This window comes from Dipodomys ordii, unplaced genomic scaffold (assembly GCF_000151885.1).
Source record: "Dipodomys ordii isolate 6190 unplaced genomic scaffold, Dord_2.0 Scaffold1, whole genome shotgun sequence".
Lineage (NCBI taxonomy): Eukaryota > Metazoa > Chordata > Mammalia > Rodentia > Heteromyidae > Dipodomys > Dipodomys ordii.
In genome coordinates, this window is record NW_012267217.1 from 22,101,796 (window position 1) to 22,124,674 (window position 22,879).

Sequence of the window (22,879 nt, forward strand, 5' to 3'; positions counted from 1 at the left end):
AAAAAAAAAAAAGAGTCAGCAAAAACAAAAACAGAAAAAAAAATCAGCCAAACCAGCTCAGTGGCACTACTGTTGCAAGACATTATCCTCATGGATTCTGTGTAGTTTACTGCCAGTCTTGCTAATAACCCCCCAGAGTAGAAAGTATAAGGAAAATTTGAAGAGTATGGGAAAAGTTAATATCAGAAGAGAAAGAAGCTCAAGCTTTAAAACAAACAAACAAACAAACAAGAGTTCTGTCATTTTTTGCAGCAATTTCAGAAGGTAAATTCTGATTTAACGTGAAAGTTACTATCTCAAAGGTTAGGATAAATGCTTCCAGTATAGTTATGGTCACACAGATGTCCTTCAGTATTCACAGGAAATTGGTTCTGAGACCCCCCAGTGAATACCAAAATCCATATGCTAAAATTCTTGATATAACTGTTATGATATTTGCATATATCCTACATGTACCCTCCAGTATAAGCCAATTGTAATACCACAATAGATATGGAGAGGGTTATTACACAGTATTTTTAGGGTATAATGACAGAAAACGAAGGTCTATGCACATTAAGTACAGGTGCAATATTTTTTTTCCAAATATTTTCAATTCACAGTTGGTTGTATCCATAAGTGCAGACTCACAGATATGGAGAGTTGACTGTATTCCTTTTCTAGAGCTGGCTACCTGAAGGCTCCCTTTCTAGTGGCATTTTGACCTCATCTTCTGTGTAGAGTTATGCACTTGTACTTGGAAGCTAGAGAAATACCAGCGATTCATTAGGAACTTTGCAAATGAGACTCTAAGATTTTTGGAGGTAGAAAAGTACCTGGCACAGATCAGCCACTTGATGTGCATTTATAGGAAGAAGGACAAAGGGAACCACCAAGTCATGTTATCTGCTCTTGAAGTCAAGAAGATTAGCAGAATGTGGTCATGGTAGGTGCTACCAGTTATTGGCTTTTAGAGAGTTGAGAACTTTGAATAAATAATGGCTGGATGACAGTCAAAGGCTGGTCTCAGGGCTAGCCAAGATGTTCATTGTGTTTGGATTCATCTTGCTCTCTGGGTTATTGATTGGCTGTTTCTCTACCAACTTTCATGTTCAGCAGTTCCATTTCAGTTTTGATAGAGCTTTTTCCTCTCTCCAAGTATTATACACTGGTCTTAGTTCAGGATTCCATGGGTAAGTTGCCTTTTCTGAATCTCCCAGAAAACAAGTTACAGAAGCTTACAGAGCTAAAGTAAGACTGAGGAAAGCTGGTCCTAACTCCCCACACATTCTCTCTTACCTCCCTCTTCCACAAGCCATACACCAACAGTGTGTGGGCAGCTGCCTATTTGCCTATGGCTGTCCTTATATGGTCTTTTTGTCAGTATCAAAGAGGGGCATTCCCTCAGTAGTATCTTTACTGTATCTTTACTCTTCTCCTAAACTTTTCAATCACTAAAGGTGTTGTCTCCTTTAACTATTCAACACATCCTGACTTCACCTGCTTCGTCTGCAGAATGCCATTTCAGAGCTAATCACTATCACTGCTCCTGTCTACTGTCTCCTTCTACCCCCTGTAATTCATTCTCTACATGACAATCTCCCAAGGTTACATGCCTTTTTTACCTGATATCTTCCCATGACTTTGCTGATTTATCCAGTCTTATACTGCCTCCCCTCCAGACTGCTTTTCAGATCTCATGTATATCATTCTCTTCTCATCCACTCTAGCCCAATCACTTTTGACTCAAAGTCTGTCTACTTTGTTATATAGAGCCCTAGCATTTATCCTCTAGATTACATGGGACTACATGTCTCTGCCCTCAATCTGGCTGGTTCTTCCTTGTTCTGCAGTGTCAGATACTCTGGGAGGTCTTTAGTCATTGACCACCTCCAATGGCTTCCTGAGTATTCTGTGATACAGTCCTCGGGATACCTAGCACCATCTCAGATGTTGTTTAGTCATTGACTTGTTTCTTTCTCCAAGATTCTAATTCCTATGTGGTCAGGGACCTTTTCTTCCTTGTGAACCACATTCTTGGTACCTGGAACAAAGCCTTGGCAGATGTACCCTGATAATATACTTACAGATTGATTCTGTCTTCTGGGCAACATGACCCTACCGCCTTGCCCACTGTGATGATAGCAGCTGCATTGTTAAAAACAACAACAATAACACCAAAACCACTGGTGGTGAGTGTAAAATATGCTGCTCAATGCCAATTGCTTTCAAGGCTTCTCTTGAAGCAAGATGACACAGTTCACAAATGACTATCAGTTACTAAGAGAGGCAAGAGTGGCAAGAGACAAGAGTTTTGTCTGATGCTTTAGGATTGTCCACCACCAGCCTGCCATCCATGGTATGGATCAACCAGAGATGTTTGTAAAAGAGACTGTTTCTCTCAATTTCTATCAAGAACCCCAATAGGCAGGAAAAGTTCCTATTTATATTTTGCTTACTGATTTAAGACAGAACATACATTTTATTGCTGTCAAACTTGTGCTTCTGGGTTTCCCTCTGAGTATTAATTCACAAGCAAAAGTATGATTCAGAGGTGGTTCAAGTTTCAATCGATTGTTTTGGTTCTAGCTGATGTTCACCTCCCGACCCCATGCTCTGTCTGTTCTCTCTGGAGTTTCTACTTGTCTTCTCTTGCTTATAGAGTTACGCTAGGTCAGGTTCAGGGGTAGATTCACACCCAGGCTCATTACAGGACTCATTGAAAACCTTGTGAGGACTCCCTCAAGCTTTCCATTATGAATTCAAGGGTCAGTGTTCTGCTCGCAAACTTCTAAACAGGAAAGAACATGTTGCTTTTCTCAACTCTAATGAATTTATGCCCCTGGAGAACACATAGCTTATATCCCCCTATGCACATACTATATAGCTTGTGTTTTTGCTCTAAGAACAGACACCAGTATTTTATTCATTAAGATCTTATTGGTAGATCTTCATTAAGATCTTATCTAGATGGCAATGGAAAGAAAATTCTATAGAAAGTTTAAGGGAGGAAGTAGCACTGTGGCTCAAGTGGTAGAGTGTTCACCTTGAGCTGAAGAGCTGAGGAACAGCACCCAAGCCGAGAGTTCAAGCCCCACGACCGACCAAAAAAAAAAAAAAGAAAAGAAAAGAAAAGAAAAAGAAAGTTTAAGGGAAATACAAATGTAAACTTTTTCTAAAAATTAAGAACATAAAATGGGTATTTATAAGTCTTGATCAATTATTTTAAAACTGATAACTGAGTTTATTATTAGGAAAACCTCCTCATGCATTAAATTTGGGTCTAAATTTGACCAAAATCAACAAAATAGAAAATAAGGGATAGAAAATAAATGACCTTACCAATGTTTAATTGTTCAGAAATATGGATATAGGAAAAAAATCAAGGGTCAAGATTCCTATAATAAGAAGAGTATCCCTTCCATCTCTAATCAAACAACACATATTTTTAATGGGTTACCATCAAAGATGAACTTATTAGCAAAGGGACCTATTAATATGGTATATTGGTATCTTTAAGATGTTTAAGGCTTCCCAATCCAATTAATCTTCTAAAATTCAAAGAAATAATTGGCTACTTCAAGCAACCAAGGTTATATGAATACAAAATGAATATATAAAGATAAAAATAAGCAAAGCTAATAAAAAGAGCTAAATAATTTGAGTACTTTATAATAAATATGTAGCAACAGTTCCCAAACTAAGTTACCCAACAAAATTGACTAGCTACTATCTCATTGTCTTAACGGTTCCATAAACAAATGAAAAACCTAAAACTACATTTGACACTTAAAGACTACTTAGGGTTGTTGCTTTTCTAACAAAGTCTTGCTCTGTGTCTCCTGATGGCCTAAAACTATGGATCCTCCTGCCTCAGGTTCTTTAATGTTGGGCACAACAATGCCCAGCCTGAACACCCACCCACAGTTAGTGGTGCCTTGGAAATTGGGAGCTTCTATTGGCATGTTTTAGTCTCTTTGATAATGAAATCACAATTCAAAGATTGGCTTTAGCCATGGAGGGAGAGGGTAACAAGTTCAACAAGGATGTACTCACTACCTTACTTGTATAACTGTAACCCCTCTGTATATCACCTTGACAATAAAATTAAAATTAAGAAAAGAAGAGCCAGGTGCTGGTGGCTCACACCTGTAATCTTAGCTACTCAGGAGGCTGAGATCTGAGGACTGCAGTTCAAAGCCAGTCTATAAACCACCAGAAAACCAGAAGTGGCTCTGCGGCTCAAGTGGTAGAGCATATGCTTTGAGCTGAAGAGCTGAGAGACAGCACTCCAGCCCAGAGTTTAAGCCCTATAACTGACAAGAGAGAGAAGAGAGAGAGAGAGAGAGAGAGAGAGAAAGAGAGAGAGAGAAGCTATTCATAGTCAAAAAAGAATTTGCTTTGATAAATAACAAAGGCTCTTATATTAAATTCTTCTCCTAAGACACTCAAGCATACCTCTAATGAACTCATTCTCAGAAAAATCCTAGTAAAATTTGTTTTTGACATAACGACTTGTAAGTCTCATTGTTGCAATGGGTCCACCTGTATCCCTATTTAAACAATTTGTTTTTTCCCTTCCCCTCCACAAATTATAAAAACATCAAATACAGTGAAAGCAGGGGTTATACCGTGGGGGAGGGACATACAAAGCAACAATGAAATAATCTTATAAATGTGTTAGAAACAATCACATGAAAGAAAAAAAACATTTGAATACATATCTTAGGGTTCATGGGGGGGGGAGGAAGGTTGGATGGTGGGGTAAGGGGAAGATGTGATGGGAAGGGTCAACAAAGGAGGAGGCTACAATGTTTGATAAGAAATGTACTCATTATCTTGCCCATGTAATTGCAACCTCTCTGTACAGTATTTTCACAATATAAATAAATAAATAAAAAGAAAATCCCTAGTAAAATAATGACTGACAATTTGGTGGTTATTAGTGTTGTTCTACAGTTTGGGTCCTATCAAGTAATTACATCTGATATTATAAATAAGAAAGAGGGTATTTGCCCTATTAAATTACTTACTGGTTCTGTCTAACCTATTGATATATTAGTCCACATAAACTAACATTAATAAGCTTTTTCCTGAACTTTTAGACCCAAGTATACTAATCCAATTATTCTACAAATGGTAGAGTATCTTCTGATGGTACTCTGAAAACAGAGGTCTCAGACGGAACATTTCCATGATGCTTTGTTCCAGAGAAGTTAAATGTAACTAAATAGCCATGTATTGATATAGGCTCTTATAGTGTCATCTAGTCATGTAAACAGGATATTATAAATGCATATATGTACATACGTATGTGTATTTGGGTGTGTACACACAGTATGTATACTTCATACATACAAAGATTTAAAGGTGATATAGATACCAAAATCTTTTTCAACATCATTACTGTAGTGTTTCTCTAGCATACTGCAAAACTTTATAAGTAATTGATTTTTACCAAGGATGCTTATTTTATTAGCCAGTTATACCTCCTGTGCTCAGTTTGATGGATTTTGGCTCTTTCTTCCTCTTGCTGCTGTCGTTTAGGCTCCAGTAATTTATTCTAGGAACAATAAAAGTTTAAAAATATGGTTTTCAATTAACACGGTTGTACAGAAGACACCCAAATCAATTACACATTTAACCTTAGCTGGTACAATATTTCACTTTTGAAGTTTTTACTTAAGTACTATTTGGATGTGAAATTATTTTCCTATATAAGTAAGTAGCAAAAATAATTGTGGCTTAGTCGAACAGGACAGCTCCATGAGTGTAAAATTACCAGATTAAAAAGCCAATGTCAAGAAGTTAGAGCAAGCAGTAGAAGATAAACAGAAAATTACAATATAGCTCAAACTCATCTATGTCTTACAAAGAAAAACACATCAAATTAGTTCTTTTAAGAGGATTAGTATCACACAATACTATTCCTTGGTAGTCATCTAACATTTGTTTCCACTTTAAAGTTTTGGGGGGTTTAGGGTTTTTGTTTTGTTTTGTTTTTGGTGCTGGTCTTAGGGCTTGAACTCAGGGTCTGGGTGCTGTTCCTCAGCTTCTTTTTGCTCAAGGCTAGCTCTCTACTACTTGAGCCACAGTGCCACTTCCAGCCTTTTCTGAGTAATTTATTAGAGATGAGAGTCTCATAGACATTTCTGCCCTGACTGGCTTTGAACTGATCTCAACCCCCTGAGTAGCTAGGATTACAAGCATAATCTACTGGGTGGCCAGCATAAAATAATGTATAATGTTTTAAGACTTGAGAAAATGATTGTTCCCTCCCCCATGCTATAACCCCTGTTTTCACTGTATTTGATGTTGGTATAATTTGTGAAGGGGAAGGCAAAAAACAAATTGTTTAAATAGGGATACAGATGGACCCATTGCAACAATGAGATGTACAAGAATGATGTATGTCGAAAAACGAACTTTAAAATTTAGGCGGGGGTGGAGGGGTGGGGGTGTAGATGAGGCGGTGGGAAGGAAGGGATGGTAGGGGGAAAACAAAGAAGGAGGCAACAATGCTGGATAAGAAATGGACTCATTACCTTGCTCATGTAACTGTAACCCCTCTGTACAGTATTTCACAATAAAAACATTTTTTAAAAAAAGAAAAATGATTGTGAAATTTACTTAGGGAAAATTACCAAGTATGCAATCATAGCCATGAAAAAATACAAAAAAAAGTTAGCAATAACCAGATCCTAAACATGAAAATGTATCATGAAATGTATCATGAAAACAATCTGAATCTAGGAAGAGACCTGATGCATATGGAAATGTGGCTTATCATAAGCATGTTGTGTTAGAGCCAAGGGTGGATTAAGATTTGAACTTAAAAGACAGATATTTTTAAAGGATGCAGAGGTACATTTATGAACTTGTAGTAGAGAAGATCCAGAAACCATAAAAGGGAAAAAATAAACTTGGATGAGAAACTCAGAAAGACAAACATGTTTTATATGTTTATTCATATACAAAATCTAAACCTAAGAATAATATGAGGAGGAAGAGGAACAAAATGAACCTTACAACATAAGGGGAGTAGGGAGGAGCAAGCAGAAGAAAATGAGGGAGGGGGTAACAGTGTTTAAGAACAAATATACTCATTACCTTACTTATGCAATGGTAACTCCCTCTGCCCATCACCTTTACAATGAATAGTGAGAGAGAGAGAGAGAGAGAGAGAAGAGCAGTGGGAGAAAAGAAGAAAGATGAGGAAGAGATGACTATAAACAGGGGGACTGCGGAGATGGGAGCCAGTTGCTGGGGGGAAGGAAAGGGAACTGTGGGGGGACCATAAGTGAAGTATATTATAAACATTTGTGAAAATAGCATTTAAAAATACATTATTGCTTAAAAAGAAGGGGCTGCTAAAAGAAATAGAGAGAGGTAAATTTGACCAAAGTACATTATATCCAGGGAGCATATCTAGCAGAATACTGGCATGTGGATAAGGATATTAATAGTTGCATTATTAGTCATAAGTAACAATGTCAATATCTACCAATAAGAAACAATAATAAGTTAGACTACCCACACAACAGATTATTATGAAACAGTTAAGAGGAATAAGACAACTACTTTGTACAACTCCATAAAGATAATTTTTAAAACTAAATAAAATTTCATAATAATGAAAATAACCCAAAAAAGAATAAGATATATTTTTTCTGGGAGAGGATGGGCTTATAGAAAGATTGTTAAAATATGATAAATCCAGAGTCTTACTGGCACCCTTCCATATAAATAGAAAATATAGATATATCCATTTCAACCTTTATTTCCTGGTACATATCATATTTAAAATTAAATTAAAATATATGATAAATCAAAATAAAATACATGCTAAAGCCAGGTCCTGAGTGGCTCATGCCTATTATCCTAGCTACTCAGAAGGTTGAGATCTGAGGATCAAGATCTAGCCCAGGCAGGAAAGTCCCTGAGGAATTTACCTGCAGTTAACAGGCAAAAGCCAGCAGTGGAGGTCTGGTAGAGTAACAGCCTTGAGCACAAAAGCTAAGGGTGCCTAGGCCTCGAGTTCAAGCCCCAGTACCAGCACAAAATACATACATACATACATATATACATACATACGTAGGAAAATATTAACTATAATTACTGCAGGGTAGAAAAACTTGGACGCTTGACTGACAGAGAAAGGAAGCTTTAAGGTTAGATATATTTTTTTATTTTTTAGTCTTTGAACAAGTGTACATTTTAGTTGCTTGTACCATTAGAAGGATTTGCTAGCCAAGTTGAAGGTCATTTTTGTTCTTTTATATTTTCTTTTATTTCTCAGGAAGGTGGGCTTGGTGACATATACTTACTATCCCAGTTAGCACAGGAAGTCTAAAATAGGCAGATTGTGGTCCAGATGCATGCTTGGGCACGAGAGCCAGATTTTATCTTAAATATAATCAGTCTTAGAAAAGACTGAAGGTGTGATTTAGCAGTAGAGGCCCTGCTTAGGCAAAAGGGAGGCCCTGAGTTTAAACCCTAGGACTCAAGAAAAAAAATAGAAAAAAATCCAATAAGTATATACTTTTAAACATTTTGAGATATGAAAAAGAGGAAGGTATTGTATCATGAAGCTGAGAACTGCAAGAGAGGAAGAAATGAGGAAGGGAAGAGGGAAATGTACATCATCCTACTACAGAGGCACTGAAGGGGAAAGAAGATGAAGACCTGGCAAGAAACAGGGTCAGGGATAAGGCACCACCAAGCAAAAACCTTATTGTACAACACAGAAGGGAGATGTAGCCATTGGTCTAGGGTCCTAAAACTAGCAAAGGGCATTTTAGTAGGGAGAGTATAATTTTTCTTTGGTTCCAAAAAGGATAATGTCAACAAATTGATTTGGTCTGATGAACTGATAGCCACTGAGAATGTCTTGTAAGCATATTCTTGGTTCATTCTGTAGGTTTGTAGAAGGAAATGCAATATCTAATTGACAATGACAAAGTAAGCTTCTCTGGTTCTATGGACCGAGCTTGGGACATGAAGAGAATCAAAATGCCTTAAGTAGGAGTACTGTCGAGTCCTGTTGCACTCAACATCTATTTGTTAACACCAACCAATTTCCAGACAACTGGATTTATGTAGAAGATAGAGATGCAGGTCAGTTGAGCTCTTCCCAGAAGGCAAGTACATTATAAATAGGAAGACAGACCCAGCAACAAACATGATACCATGCAAAAAGAATAATAAAAAAAATCCCATTACTGAATGCAAATACAAGCAATGATGTGCATCTACAAAGGAAGAGAAATGCACATGAAATTGGATGTTCCTCATTTTAAGTCCATCCACAAAAGCCCGTCAATGAGACAGAAGGGGGTGGGGCTTTTCATTGTGCTATACAACTGCCTGCACTCAGGGAGGGCATGTCAGTGACAAGATAAAACGTCCTCCTGGAGATGCCAAGAACAGAACTTGTAATCATTGACCAAGTGGTCTATGGTAAATGAGGCTAGAAGTAAAAGTCAGGTTCCACAGCATGCGTTAAGTGTAGTAATTGGAGATACAGATAGGGGCCATTTTAAAAACATGTCTGAATCCCACTGGGATGTGTGCTGACATGGTTCAGCCTGACTGCTTCATGTAAACATGAAAGGGCCATTGCCTGGCAGCACAGACTTCTCCCAGGAGAGGATGTCCTCTCAACTTGAGAGGAACAGGATAGTGGGAGCAGGAGGGCCTAGGCCGTGCAGAATAAAGGACTCCCGGCTTTGAATGTTGACTACAGACGATCTTCTAAGGAGAAAGATGGTTTAAAGAAGTCCTGGATCTGAGGCTCCTCACTGTGATGCCTTTGTCTGGGAAGACCCAGATGGTGCTGACTAGCAGAAATAGGGAGACAAGGTAGAAAGAACTTTGGAAAATTAGGAGAAGACCAAATGAATCAAAGGAAATACTCATCTGTAGAGAAGTTTTAAAAAATGGCACCAAAAAAAAGTAACACTTCTTTTACTAGCTGTTGTTAACTCTAGCCTTTTAATATGAACCTTGAATTTTACAGAGCTGTATCTTCTACCTAAAACAGATACTATCAACGTTATTGTTTTTTAATTGTATGTTCTTTGTTATAAAATAATTTATGAATATCTTGTTATCTATTGAAAAAAATCAGTGGACCAAGTTTCTTCAGCCAAAGATGACAATAAGCTAAAATCATAGGTTTTCCTTCTTTTTTCCTTCCTCTTTAGCTGGGGATGGAACTTAATTTTCATTTTTGCAGAGTGGGTACTGGAGATACCATTTTCTAGCCTTTTCTATTGACTTTAGTTGCCTTAGTAATATCTTTCAAAGTTGCCATATTTCAAACTTGGATTCAGTGTGGCTGAAAGGCCAAGAGACACATTAGAGGGCATAGTTGTATCCACCTTGCTGAAGGTTGGGCAGACAGGCTTTAGTGATCTCAAATTCCATTGAATTTTTATTGGAATTGCATAGAACTCACAAATTAATTTGGTGAGGATAGTGGCTATTGCAACATTGAGCTTTCCTTGTCAAAAATACTAGTCATCTCTGCTTTACTCAAATTAACTCTTATGGGTTCTGGGAAAGTTTTGTTGTGCCTTCAGTTTAATTACTGAGTGATTTCCATAGCTGCTTTTTCATGGGGCCGTTTAAATTCCATTATATTTTCTAATAAAATTTTGCTGATATTTGAGAGAGCTGATTTATATATACTTATATCTGTTTTTTAACCAACACTTGCATTGAACTCCATGTTTTCTAATCATGTTCCAGTTAATTTTCTTGGGATTGTACTGGAAAATGGATTTCATCTACTTAAAAATAGGTTATAATAATAAAATAATAACTATTTCCAATCATTGGAAAAGCTCCTTTTTATTTCTCATCTTTACCAGTTGACTGAAACAATTTCCAAATCTTGTTCCATGAGATATTAGCAGTATATTTTTATAGTTTTCTATCAAGTAACTTGGAGATGTATTGGAATTGCCACAAGACTGGTTAAGAGGTGGCAGGCACACATGTTGTTTACTGTTTCAGTATTTTACCACAGAAGATGCTCTGGCTATTGGATTGAAAGGCTATGTGTATTAAAAAAAAATTTTTTTGCCCTAGTACCCAAAGGAGGGCTAACAATACTCAAAAGGAAATGTACTCATTACCTTACAGGTATAACTATAGTCCCTCTGTACAGTATCTTTACAATAAAAAATATAAAAATAAAAAGGGGGTTTTGTTATTATTTGGGTTGTTTTTGCCAGTAACAGAGCTTGAACTCAGGCCTTTGAGCGTGTTCAGCTTGCTTGCTCATCTGACACTCTATTATTTCATTTAAGCCATGTTTCAATCTTAGCTTTGTGCTGGTTATTTTGATGGTAGAGGCTCCCAGACTTTTACGCCCAGGCTGACTACAAACCATGATCCTTTAAATCTCAGCTTCCTGTGTACCTAAGATTATAGACATGAGCCAGCAGTTCTTTATTAGAAATTCTTAAAGCTTACCAATACTGGGCTGGGAAGGTGGCTTAGTGGTAGAGCACTTGCCTTGCATGCTTGAGGCCCTGGGTTCGATTCCTCAGTACCACATAAGCAAAAAGAAAAAAAGCCGGAAGTGATGCCGTGGCTCAAGTGGTAGAGTGCTAGCCTTGAGCTGAAGAGCTGAGGGACAGCGCCCAGGCCCAGAGTTCAAGCCCCACGACTGGACCCACCCCCCACCCCCAAAAAAAAGCTTACCAATACTTTTTGTGTAACTAAAGAGATAGCTGAATGTTTTCCTCTCATGACATATTCTCTCCTAGTGATAAGATATGACAAGTTAGAATGTAAAGTTGGTTATCTTTGTGCTCTAAAAATAAACCTTAATTTGCCTTGGCAAATTACTATTTGAAGGAAAAATTCCCTTGCTCAAATTTACTCTGAGATGTTAACCTTTACCTTTATGAGTTTGTTCTATCTATGAGGTGTGTATATGTGTGTGTGTGTGTGTGTGTGTGTGTGTGTGTGTGTGTAGACATAGGTGCATACTTCTTTTACCAGATTGTTATGCTATGAGGATGGTAGTCAAATAAAATTCTAAATTTTTCATCTTTTTCCTTGCTGTGAAACAATTTTTAAAGCCCAGCAGGAGAAAAATCTGGTCCTTGAAAATTCAGAAGACCTTGCTTCTGACAATAACTCAAGTTTCACCGGTAATTCTCAGAAAATAATTTGCAGGAAACCTTCCCAACCATCAGCATTTTCATTAATTTTTTATGTATTTTAAGTCTTTGGGCCATTTAGAGTCATATTTTCCTAGAAAAATAATTTAATTCAGATTTTCAATTTATTGGCATAATATTCTCCATAGCAATACAAGCATAGTCTTTTTTACATATGTACATTGAATGTTATGACTGCATTAGTCCACCCCTCCTCTCTCCATTCATCGGTCTACACATGAAAATGGAGCCAGGTAACTTGAGTGGAGGGATGGGGTTGAGATGAATGCATAGAGAAGGATGGAAGAGGTGACATAGATCAACAGCTGTTGTACTCATAAACTGACATGGTGAATTGAAAACTCTCTGTGTAACTACTTAAAAGAATTTTTAAAAAGATTTAAAGTAATAAAAATAAATTTAGTCTTTAGAACATCTGTGGTTCTAGCCCCTTATCTTTAATATTGTGTATGTCTGTTTTTTCCTAATCTCTTCTTGATTAGACTTGCTATAGATTTGTTGACTTTATGAAAGATTATAAGCTGCTTTATTTTTATAACAGCTGTTTCTTGAAGTTTCATTATTAATTTCTGTTCTTATCTTAATTATTTCCTACAGTTTCATTTATTGTTTCCACTCTAAAGTCTTGGATTGGATATAAAATTTATTCCTTTTTTTTCTTAGTATTAAATGGATTAAAAATCATAGTTTTACTCCTCTGAATACAAGCTTTTCATGCTTCCCCCAAAAATGTTCTCTTTAGGATTGTTACATTTTCTTAGAATAATTCTATTTGTTGTCAAACAATTAAGATATTTTCTGATTTTTATTGGTATTGTACCTTGTAAATGACTAAAATCAATAATTCTGTGAAAATCAGTAAGCACCATCAGTGTATCAGAGATTTCAAAATATTGCTGAAAGGTAGAAAGGAGATAGCTAAGTATCATTGGGAGAACATAGGTCAGGACAGCTGGAGCTAAGGGGTAATCATGCATACAAGGAGCCCAGGACAGAATGCTGAAGCAGCCACTGAGATTAACTAGACAGCAGCACTGACAGCAGCTTCATGCTGGGCTCTACCCTTCCTGTACCTCACACAAAGAGGTATGTCATCCTGGGCCTACAGGATAATATCCCCAAGAACTCACTGAGCCTAGGATAAGAGGCCTCCACACACCAGAGGCTTCATTTATGTCCCAATGAACATAAGATGATAATAAGCAAGTATTACAAAATATTTGAGAAACGAATGAGAGATGTAGTTGTAAGAGAAAAGGAAAAATATAGCTAGCATATGAAACAGAAATTTTTAATGCTTGTGGAGTTACTATCAATGGGAAGATGAGAAATATTATTGCACTCATAATATGACTATGGGAGAAAAATAAACTCTCAGCAATCTTGGTAAGTGAATTCAATATGTGAGCCAAGCAAGCATAAAATAAAGTTTTGAAATTATCTAATAAGTAGATGATCTAGCTAAAGGCTGCTTCTGGGAAAAAATGGAGAAAGAGAAAAAGAAGGGAGAGGAGAGAGGTAGAGGGAGAGGAGAAAGGGGAAGGGAGGGAGAGAGGGAGATAGAATTGACCTTAAACGGAGAGAATTTGTCTTTAAATGATAGAGAGAAAAAAAATCAAGTGAGAGATGTAGTATTTCAGTACAGTTCTTTTCAACAATTGAGAATATTTCAACCAGTAATCTCTCTCCCTATCAAACCTTTTCTTTTTTTGAAAGATGAAATCCAAAACATATGGCCCAGGAAGAAAATCTGTACTTCTTTAGAGCAATAAACCAGATCTATAACTATAGTTCCCAAATGACTTCATAAGCAACAGCTTCCATACATCATAGTTTTAATACATAATAGTCTTTGATTCCCCTCCCCCCAAATATCATGTGATAGAAACAGAAAATGCCAAAAAATTGTAATAATAACAACCAACCAACCACCCAAACAACAACAACAACAAAAACCAAGTATAAGAAATACTTAGATCAGACCAAATAGGAAGAGAAAAGGGAATCAAGCAGAAAACCATGAGATGTAAAATAGAATAATTCATATTACTAAAACCCCACATTGAGAAGAAAGCTTTGCTTCGCTCTCATTGGTTGAAACCACAGCACATGACCATAGTAGAACCAATTACAGTCATGGAGGGAGTTGTTATAAACAGTGAGACAAATCGGGGCTGAATTATTGTTATTGGGGAAGCATTTACCTTTAGTGTGAGAATTCAGGGTTGTAGAAGAAATGAAGGCATTCTAAGATGTTTGACACACTAACTACCCTGAAGTTATGGTAGCACATAATTTCATGATTAATTTCTACATTGTGATCAATCACTATGGAATAAAAATTAGAATATTTTATTTGCCTCCTTGTAAATTGTCTACATTCTTTATGAAAATGTAAATTCTGGGAAGGTCAGGACTTGGATTATATTGTTCTTTAAAAATTATTATTATTATTATTTTATTTTGCTGACACCCTTTCATAAATGTAGGAAGTTTATTCTTTAGTAAGTTTAACTGACTAAAAAATGTACATATTAATGAGGTACCATATGATATCCTGGAACATTTACACTTTTTTTGTCAGTCATGGGGCTTGAACTCTGCACCTGAGCATTGTCCCTCAGCTCTTCAGCTCAAGGCTAGTGCTCTACCACTTGAGCTACAGCACCACTTCTGGTTTTCTGGTTTATTTGAGGTAAGAGTTTCATGGACTTTTCTGCCCAGGCTGGCTTTGAACCGTGATCCTCAGATCTCAGCCTCCTAAGTAGCTAGGATTACAGGCATGAGCCACCAGTGTCCGACTTACACCTTGTGTAATGCTTAAATCATGGCAAACCTATCTAACTTTGCCAATATTTATCATTTATTTATGGTAAAACATTCAAAATCCTTTCCTCTAGCTTCTTGAAATATAAAGTACGTAAGTTTTTGTGTGTGCCAGGGCCATGGCTTAATCTCAAAGCCTCACCATCTTGTTCAGCTTTCTTCCTCATAGCTGGTGCTCTTACCACCTGAACCATACTTCCAGTCTGGCATTTTTTCTGCTTAAGTGGAGATGAGTCTCACAGACTTTTCTGCATAGGCTGTTTTTAAATTTTGATCTTGTAGGCCTCAGCTTCCTCAGTAGCTAGAATTACAGTCATGAGTTAGTAGCACAGACTTGAAATAAACAGTATGTTACTTTTATCTATAATTTGCCTACTGTGCAAGAACTCGCCAGAACTCCTTACCCCTCCATAACTTAAGTAACCAATAATTAACTTTTGCACAACTCCCCTTCCCTTTCCCCTGCTCATCCTGTTTGTAATTGTAGTTTCACTCTCTTGATCAGAGCTCAGTTCATGATAGAAACCAAATACATCTATGTTGATAAAATGAGGGAAGGAATGAATAAATGCTGGCAGCTAGATCAACTAGAGAATTATAGTTTTAAAAAGCCCAAAAACGTTTAACATGATATTACATAGTGTGATAGTTATAGGAAGATACGTATCGCCAAAAGTGGAAAAAACTTGATGAATTGTGTATTCAGAAGCTATTTTACTTTTAGGGAACAATTTCATAAAAGGCATTTGTGAAAATAAAGCAGATCATAAGGAATTAAGGATGAACTGGATGATAAGAAAATGGTTACAGTAAGATTACCTTTGTTGTGCATTAAATGTGATAAAAGAAGATGTGGTTTCTCTGGAGATAGCAGTATCAAGAAAAAAGTTAGTTGGGGCTAGGATGTAGCTCAGTGGCAAACTGCTTGCCTAGCAAGTTCAACATCCTGGGTTCGATCCCCAGTACCAAAAGAGAAAAGACAAAAAAAATACAGTTTAAAAAACCCCAAACAAAAGAAAAGAGTGAGTTGGCTTCTTTTATTTTAGTTTAGTTATATTGATGGCACTAAGGATTGAACTGAGGGCCTTGTGTTCCCAAGGCAGGCTCTCTACCTGTGCCATACCTCATTTATTTTAGTATAGTACAAGTAAGTATATTATTGACAAGGAGGACGCAACCAATGAAAAATAATATACTGAGATGAAAAGGGAACTATAGAAGGTAAATAAATTGGTAGAAACGGATGGAACCAAATCAAAAATAAGATACTGAATAGTTAGCATTAAAAAAAAAAAGATTGTCTTCAGAGGCCACCGTAAAAGAAGAATGAGGAAGTAATAGATGCCCAGAACAAAATAATTGTCTTGTCACTTCGATTTATACTACTTACGAATTATGCCACTGTAGGCATTCACTACATGTCTGTCGAATGACTAGAATTAGCAAACATACAAATAGCTGCAATGATATCAATTTGTTTTATTCTGTACCATCTTACCATTTATACAATCCCCTTGCGTTAAGGTAAATCACTGAAGTGTTCAGGGATGACAGATTCTCCCAACCAGGGAATGCCTTCAGTGGACATTTCCCAACAACAGATTGAGCAACGAAGGAGAGAACCAAAAATAAGGTAGAGTGAACAGATGGGTAAAAATCATGATGTGTTGTTATTCAACTGTTGGGAAATCCCAACAGATACAACGATCTGAACATGAAAGCTATTTATTTTAGCCACAGCTACAGTAATAAAAGAAACTAAGTTATGCAAAAGAATATGCAATAAAACCATGTTCAATCAATAACCAAAAAATATGTACACATCAATATTTGCTTAGCTGTAAAATAAAAACAAGAAGTAAACATAGTTTAATAAGAAATAAAAAATGGCATCAGTAACACGAGCACTGTGCTTCTTTATATAGCTACCCATTATGTCTCTTGCTTGTACTGAAGTCCCGATAAACCTCAGATAAATAAGTCAAAGAGAAGGAAAGAAGGAGGGAGAATAAGAAGAGTAGAGGGAGGGACAGAGAAATGGAAGGAGGGAAGGAAGCATTTTTCAACTGTTTTACAGCTCAGCCTGAAATTTAAGTCTGTTTTTCTAATCTGCTGAGCATTCTGTTTGTGAAATGTTCTACTTTTAATGGTTTCCATGACCCAAATATATACATCAAGCTTTATAACACATTATTTAAAATTCACTGGAAGTTCTTTTAAAAGATATCAGTCTAAAACTGCTGTGACAACATTCTCCTTAGTAGCCAAGTACCTCTGGACTTGATATTAAATTAGAAGCTCAGATAAACACATAAATACTTTCACCTTATCTGAGAAACATGATTAAAAATACAGTATGAGCATACACTAGATTTAGCTTCTACTTACTAATTACTAGAGTCTAACTATAGCATTGTTTATTTAATTGTGGATTTCCAGGACATGTCAAAATAAAATGTATTTGAGAAAATCACTAAGGGAGAAAAAATGTTTCCTGTTTCTTTATTGCTTGCATTGTGAATTTAACCACTAAATTCACAACTCAAATTATTTCTTTCAACAACTTAATGACCTTAAAGCACAAAGGCAACTTAGTGACTGACAGCCATGGACACTGTATATTTGCTGAACCGTGAGCCAGGAAAGGGCTAGCCATTGTTTGAAGGACTTAGCACTCAAAAAGATCCAACCATGGCAACTTCAATGGGTGCAGATACTCCATTTATAATGCACCTTTCTAAACATGATTTCTACAACAAACATCTCTATTTTCCAAAGACCTGCAAAAACAAACATCAAGGAAATCCAAAGGGTAGTTAGAATTCCAATTAATTGTGTAATGGAAGAAAGAAGGTCGAGAGCTTTTTCTGTAAGAAGTACTGACAGCATTTGTCAGCCACCAATATGGCAAAGAGAAAATCAAGAAAAATAAGGACAGTAAGTTACCCAGCTAGTTGGAGATCACTATTTTGCTCATTGCAAGGATGTGGAAAGAAGCAGCACCTTGAAGTTAAGCATTGGTCTTCCTCACTCTCACCTCCTGCTGGGGATCTCGAGCCTATTTATCAAAGGTAGTATGGCCATCACGTCATAGCCAACTCCATACAGTCATGAGGACTCACATTTAAGAATTCAGGAAGCTGTGAGTTTATTTCACTGAGTTCCATTGCTCAAAATACTTGGAATGTAACACATTGGCATGCAGATGTGGTATATTAAGATACACACACCTGCATATAAATATGTTCAGCCTTGTTGTGCATCAGAGGTTGCTCTGGCCTCCATCTGTAATTTCACATGCCTTAGGTTTAAATGAGATGCTGGTCATGTTTTGTGTGGCAGATCACAAGTTCACATGTGCTCTAAGAGCTTCCAGCACCAGCTAATGCCAACACAGATGGCCCACTGCAGGGCTATCTTACCATGGAATTTTGACCAGCAGAAGCTATTACCATACATTCAAAACACACCCAGCATGCAGCTTTTATTTCCAGTGGCAGTGGGTATTTTTTAAAGATGCTTTTATATATCTAAGTGTTGCATTAACTATGCCTTCAGTTCTTGCAAAATTCTGTGTGTCTTCCTCCCTTTGAAAATCCTGGCCTATAAAATGACAGTGGAAAAGTCCATGGAAAAGTTTTAGCACAGTAAACAACTCTGTCTACCATGGGGCTGGAGTTAATAATTCAACCTCTGTTTCTAGCATACACTAAGCTCCCTATCCACACTTGCTTACTGAGTGATTTATGCATATCTGAAGACATCCCTTGGGATATATAAAAAGAAGGCTAGTGTAAGCACAACCATCCAGCACATTGTAAAGGATGATTTAAATGTTTGTTTAATTAAGCTTTAAAAATTTCCCCTCAGAGATAACCAACATAATTTATTCCCTCTGGTGGAAAGCTAAAGATATTTTCAAGAATATTTCAACTGGCTGATCAGTCCCTATTAAAGATAAGCAATAGCAGCCATGTCTTTAAAAGCACTGACATATCCACACTTCATCAGTGGCATCCTATTACACTTGCCAATTGGTGATTGATACCATGCAATTCCAAAGATGGGTGTCTATTTTAAAGTCTTTGCATTCCTAATCTGTACCTGAAGCACACTGAGAGGAAACAAAGCCTGTCCAGGTGCACAAGAGCCTTGGAAGAGACAGCCCCAGCCAGTCTTTCAGTCTTCCCAATCTACCCCATCAGGGTGACTACCAACCCAGTGTTCTGAATGTATTAGATTTCAAGTACAGATTGGTCCTGACCCAGGATGGCTTCACTTTATGATTTCTCAACTTTATCACAGTGCCAAAGTGACACACGTTCAGTAGGAATTGTGTTTTGAATTTTGATCTTTTCCCTGGCTAGAGATATGCAGTAAAATATGATCTCTAGATGCTGAGAAGCACAACAAGAAGCTGCAGCTTCCATCAGCTCTGCAATTATGAGGATAAACAATGAACATCCACAGTGTGCTGTGTTGCTGAGCTAAGATGCTGGGTGGGTGAGATGTATGGAATGGATTTTCGACCTGCGATATTTTCAACTTATGATGGCTTTATTGGGAGGGAACTCCATTCTGAGCTGAGAAGCATCTGTATTCGGTTCATTTGTCTTTCGACCTCACATTGACTCTGTAAGGCAAAGAGGCCAGCCTGAGCATCTAATGCTTAGGAAATTCCACTGATCTCATAAAACTCCCAGCAGCATTGCAGCAGCAGGTTCCATATTTCAGGCCTCGTTCTCTGGACTAATAATCCATAAAGCTTATGTAGGCTGGCTCCCCCTTTTCCCATAGTATAATTTTTCTCAAGCACTTCTTAGCTCATTGCTCCATTCCTGTCATGATGAAAATCCATATGCCATCAAACAGCAAGACCCCACTTTGTAGGGGGAGGGATACTCTTGGAATTATATCATTTACAACAGTACCAATGAGAATAGTAGAAAGCGATGTATACAGAAAGCCCTCATATATCTAAAGCCTGCTACACCAAATGGGAAAACCTCTACAGTTTGATTTTCTCTTATCCCCTAACCCAAGAGGGCTACAGTAAATCACAGATGAGGTCTAGCCTTCTGATGATCCCTACTTTTTACAGGAGAGAATAATCTTTTTCACAGATATTCCACATGAGACCCAGGTAACATGGATAAAAAAGAAAGAAGGGAAGGAGAATAGATGGTTTCTATTTAAGAAGTTAAAAGGTAGAGTAAAATGTGCAGATAAAGCAAATGCTATGATTTGAACAAGAAACCTAAATTCTATTTCAATACTTTCCTTTTACGCTTAACTGCTTTGTTCTTTTATCAGAATATGGGTCCTAGCTGGTGACTGGGAAATAAAATGGTTATTAGATATACAGAGAGAGAGAGAGAGAGACAGACAGACAGACAGACAGACAGGCAGAGGCAGACAGAGATAGACAGAGACAGAGAGAGACAGAAAGAAATAAAGTACCATATAAAAGGCTTAAGAAACTAGGAAGTTACATGATACTTTAGCTAGGAGGAGTTTGAAAGTTACTTGCAATTTTAATGCATACATACCCAGTTGGGATCCCTAGACAGGATGGGAAGTTTCTGTTTAAAAAAATTAATAGGAGGGTAAATATTTTTTATCTCTATTTTCTGTAGTTCCTAATACAATACATAATTAAATTCACCATAGTCACATACTTTTCCCAGCATTAAATGTTTATTGAATCTAATATATATATGAGAATATATATGAATATAATATTGATGATAGGACTTTGTTCTTCAACTAAAGCACAGTTTTATCTAGTTCTCTCTGAAAGCTATGCTTATGATGTATTCAGTCATAACAATAAATCATATTTAAATGCAATGGAAGTGAGCACTGTGCCCAGACCTTGGGTAATTGACACCTCATATGGAAGTCAGACAAGATGACTAAGGATTCTAGTGTCATAATGTGATAACTGTTGTGACAGAAGCCACCAAAAAGGACACTTCATTAAATAGAGTCTAGGACACCTTCTCTGAGTGGGTGACACAGAGTTGTGTGTCAGTGAAAGAAATCACTAGCAGGACATCCTTTAAAGAAGCAACAAATAGCATTGTAAGTTTTTAAGATAAGAACAACAGGAACCACATTCTTGTAGCTTGCCAGACAGAAATTTCCTATCTTAGGAACAGGCAAAACCCAAATGTCTTCAGGGTTGGCTGATTCTGAACACTGAGAGAGAAGGATCTCTATTCTAGGCCGTGCTCTTGGCTTAAAGACAACCATCCTCTCCTGTGTCTTCCTGTCACCTTCCTTTACATATCTCTATGTCCCAGTTTCTCTTCTGATATTAAATATGAGCTTCATTTTCATTTGATTGCCTCTGTAAAAATACTGTCTTCATACAGGGTTACATTCTAAGATACTGCAAGTTGAGATTCAACCTATAAATTTGAAGGGGAGACCAAAATTTGACCCATGATATGCAATAAATCTAACTTCCAAATGGTGGAAAACAGATCTTTCTTCTCTATTCTCAGAATTTACCCCTACTGAGAGGATATAACAAACATAAACTCTTGTCTTTAAAACCCAAGGAATAGTAAGGTTCAAGTGGCTCACACCTATAATCCTAACTACTCAAAAGGCTGAGATCTGAGAATTGTCATTGGGAGCCAACCTGAAAGGGAAGATCCTTGAGACTCTCATCTCTAAATATCCAGAAAATGTAGAAATGGAGATGAGGCCTGATTGGTAGAGTACCAGCCATAAGCCAAAAAGCTGAGCAAGAGCAAAAGATCCTGAGTTCAAGCCACAGTGCCAAGAGGTATCTGAATACATTACAGATACCTCTTGATGAAAAAAAAAATCCACGAAGATGAAATCGTTAGTGACTTAGGGAAAGGATGAATTTGGAGACTTGCTGGAAAGGGACAGAGGACACACAGGGAAGCCATTTTTTTCCATAGAGCATCATAGGGCCCAAGAAATGGATGCACCAGTTCCTGGGGAAACCAGGGGGAATGATACGAAAATGAAAGAAAGGAATTATTGGGAAATATCAGTAAAAAAAAAAACTGTTTATCTTCATACACTTGTTCCTGTCCTGAGAACTCAAGTACTAATTCTCAGAGCCCCAATAGGATATCAGAACTGTTTTCTGGGAAAACAAGCCCAGATACACCAGACACAGCAGATGGTAGTTGTAAAATTCCAGGCTGAGCAGGAAAGAATGGAATAAAATCTTGTAACACCAATGCCCTCTGGGAAATTTTATTTTGTTTCCTGTTCTGTTTCCTTTAAGTTACAGAAAAAGAAAAAAGAAAAAAAAAGGAAAAGAAAAGAAGCCCATGGGGAAAAATAATTCAATCCTTTCTCTGTGAAAACAACCAAATCAGTAAATGATTAGAAGTTAGAAATATATGTCTGACTAGAAAGGAAAAATATTTAAAAGAAATAAAGTTAGAAGATAAATCCAGGTGGCCTAGAATCTGAGTAATAGGAATTACATAAAGAGAAAATGAAGAGAAATAAATCAAAGAAATAACACAAGAAAATCATTTAGAACTAGAGATGAGTTTCCATATTGAGAAATGAATTTTTTAAAAAAAGATCCTTGCACTAAGCCACATCTGTACAAAGTCTCAGAAAAGGAAAAGATATTAAAATATTTCCAAGGGAAGTCTGAAAAAGCCCTTATATAAGAACTGAAATTCAAATTGCTTTGGATCTCTCAGGAGATGATGCTCAAAAGTAGGAGCACAATGCACTCAAAATTATCAAGGAAAATTATTTCCAGTTTGGAAGTGACTAGTTAAATTCCAAGCAAAATATGAAGGCTGAATATAGTTTCAGACTAGTGAGTTGTTACTAGAGAAACAACTAAATAATATGCTCCGCCAAAAGAA

At 36.9% G+C, this 22,879-nt stretch overlaps 1 protein-coding gene across 3 annotated transcripts in view; it reads right to left on the bottom strand.

The window, feature by feature from the left end:
* Positions 1 to 22,879, bottom strand: part of Epsti1 (epithelial stromal interaction 1 (breast)) — a 92,879-nt gene that overhangs the window by 6,618 nt on the left and 63,382 nt on the right. For 2 of the 3 annotated variants that reach the window (XM_013011331.1, XM_013011314.1), the window contains exons 8-9: positions 20,552 to 20,584; positions 5,469 to 5,542 (exon numbers count right to left, since the gene is read on the bottom strand). In XM_013011331.1, coding sequence (XP_012866785.1) covers positions 5,469 to 5,542; positions 20,552 to 20,584 — 107 coding nt within the window. The remainder of the gene's footprint in view (positions 1 to 5,468; positions 5,543 to 20,551; positions 20,585 to 22,879) is intronic. The other variant, XM_013011322.1, reaches the window with a different exon arrangement.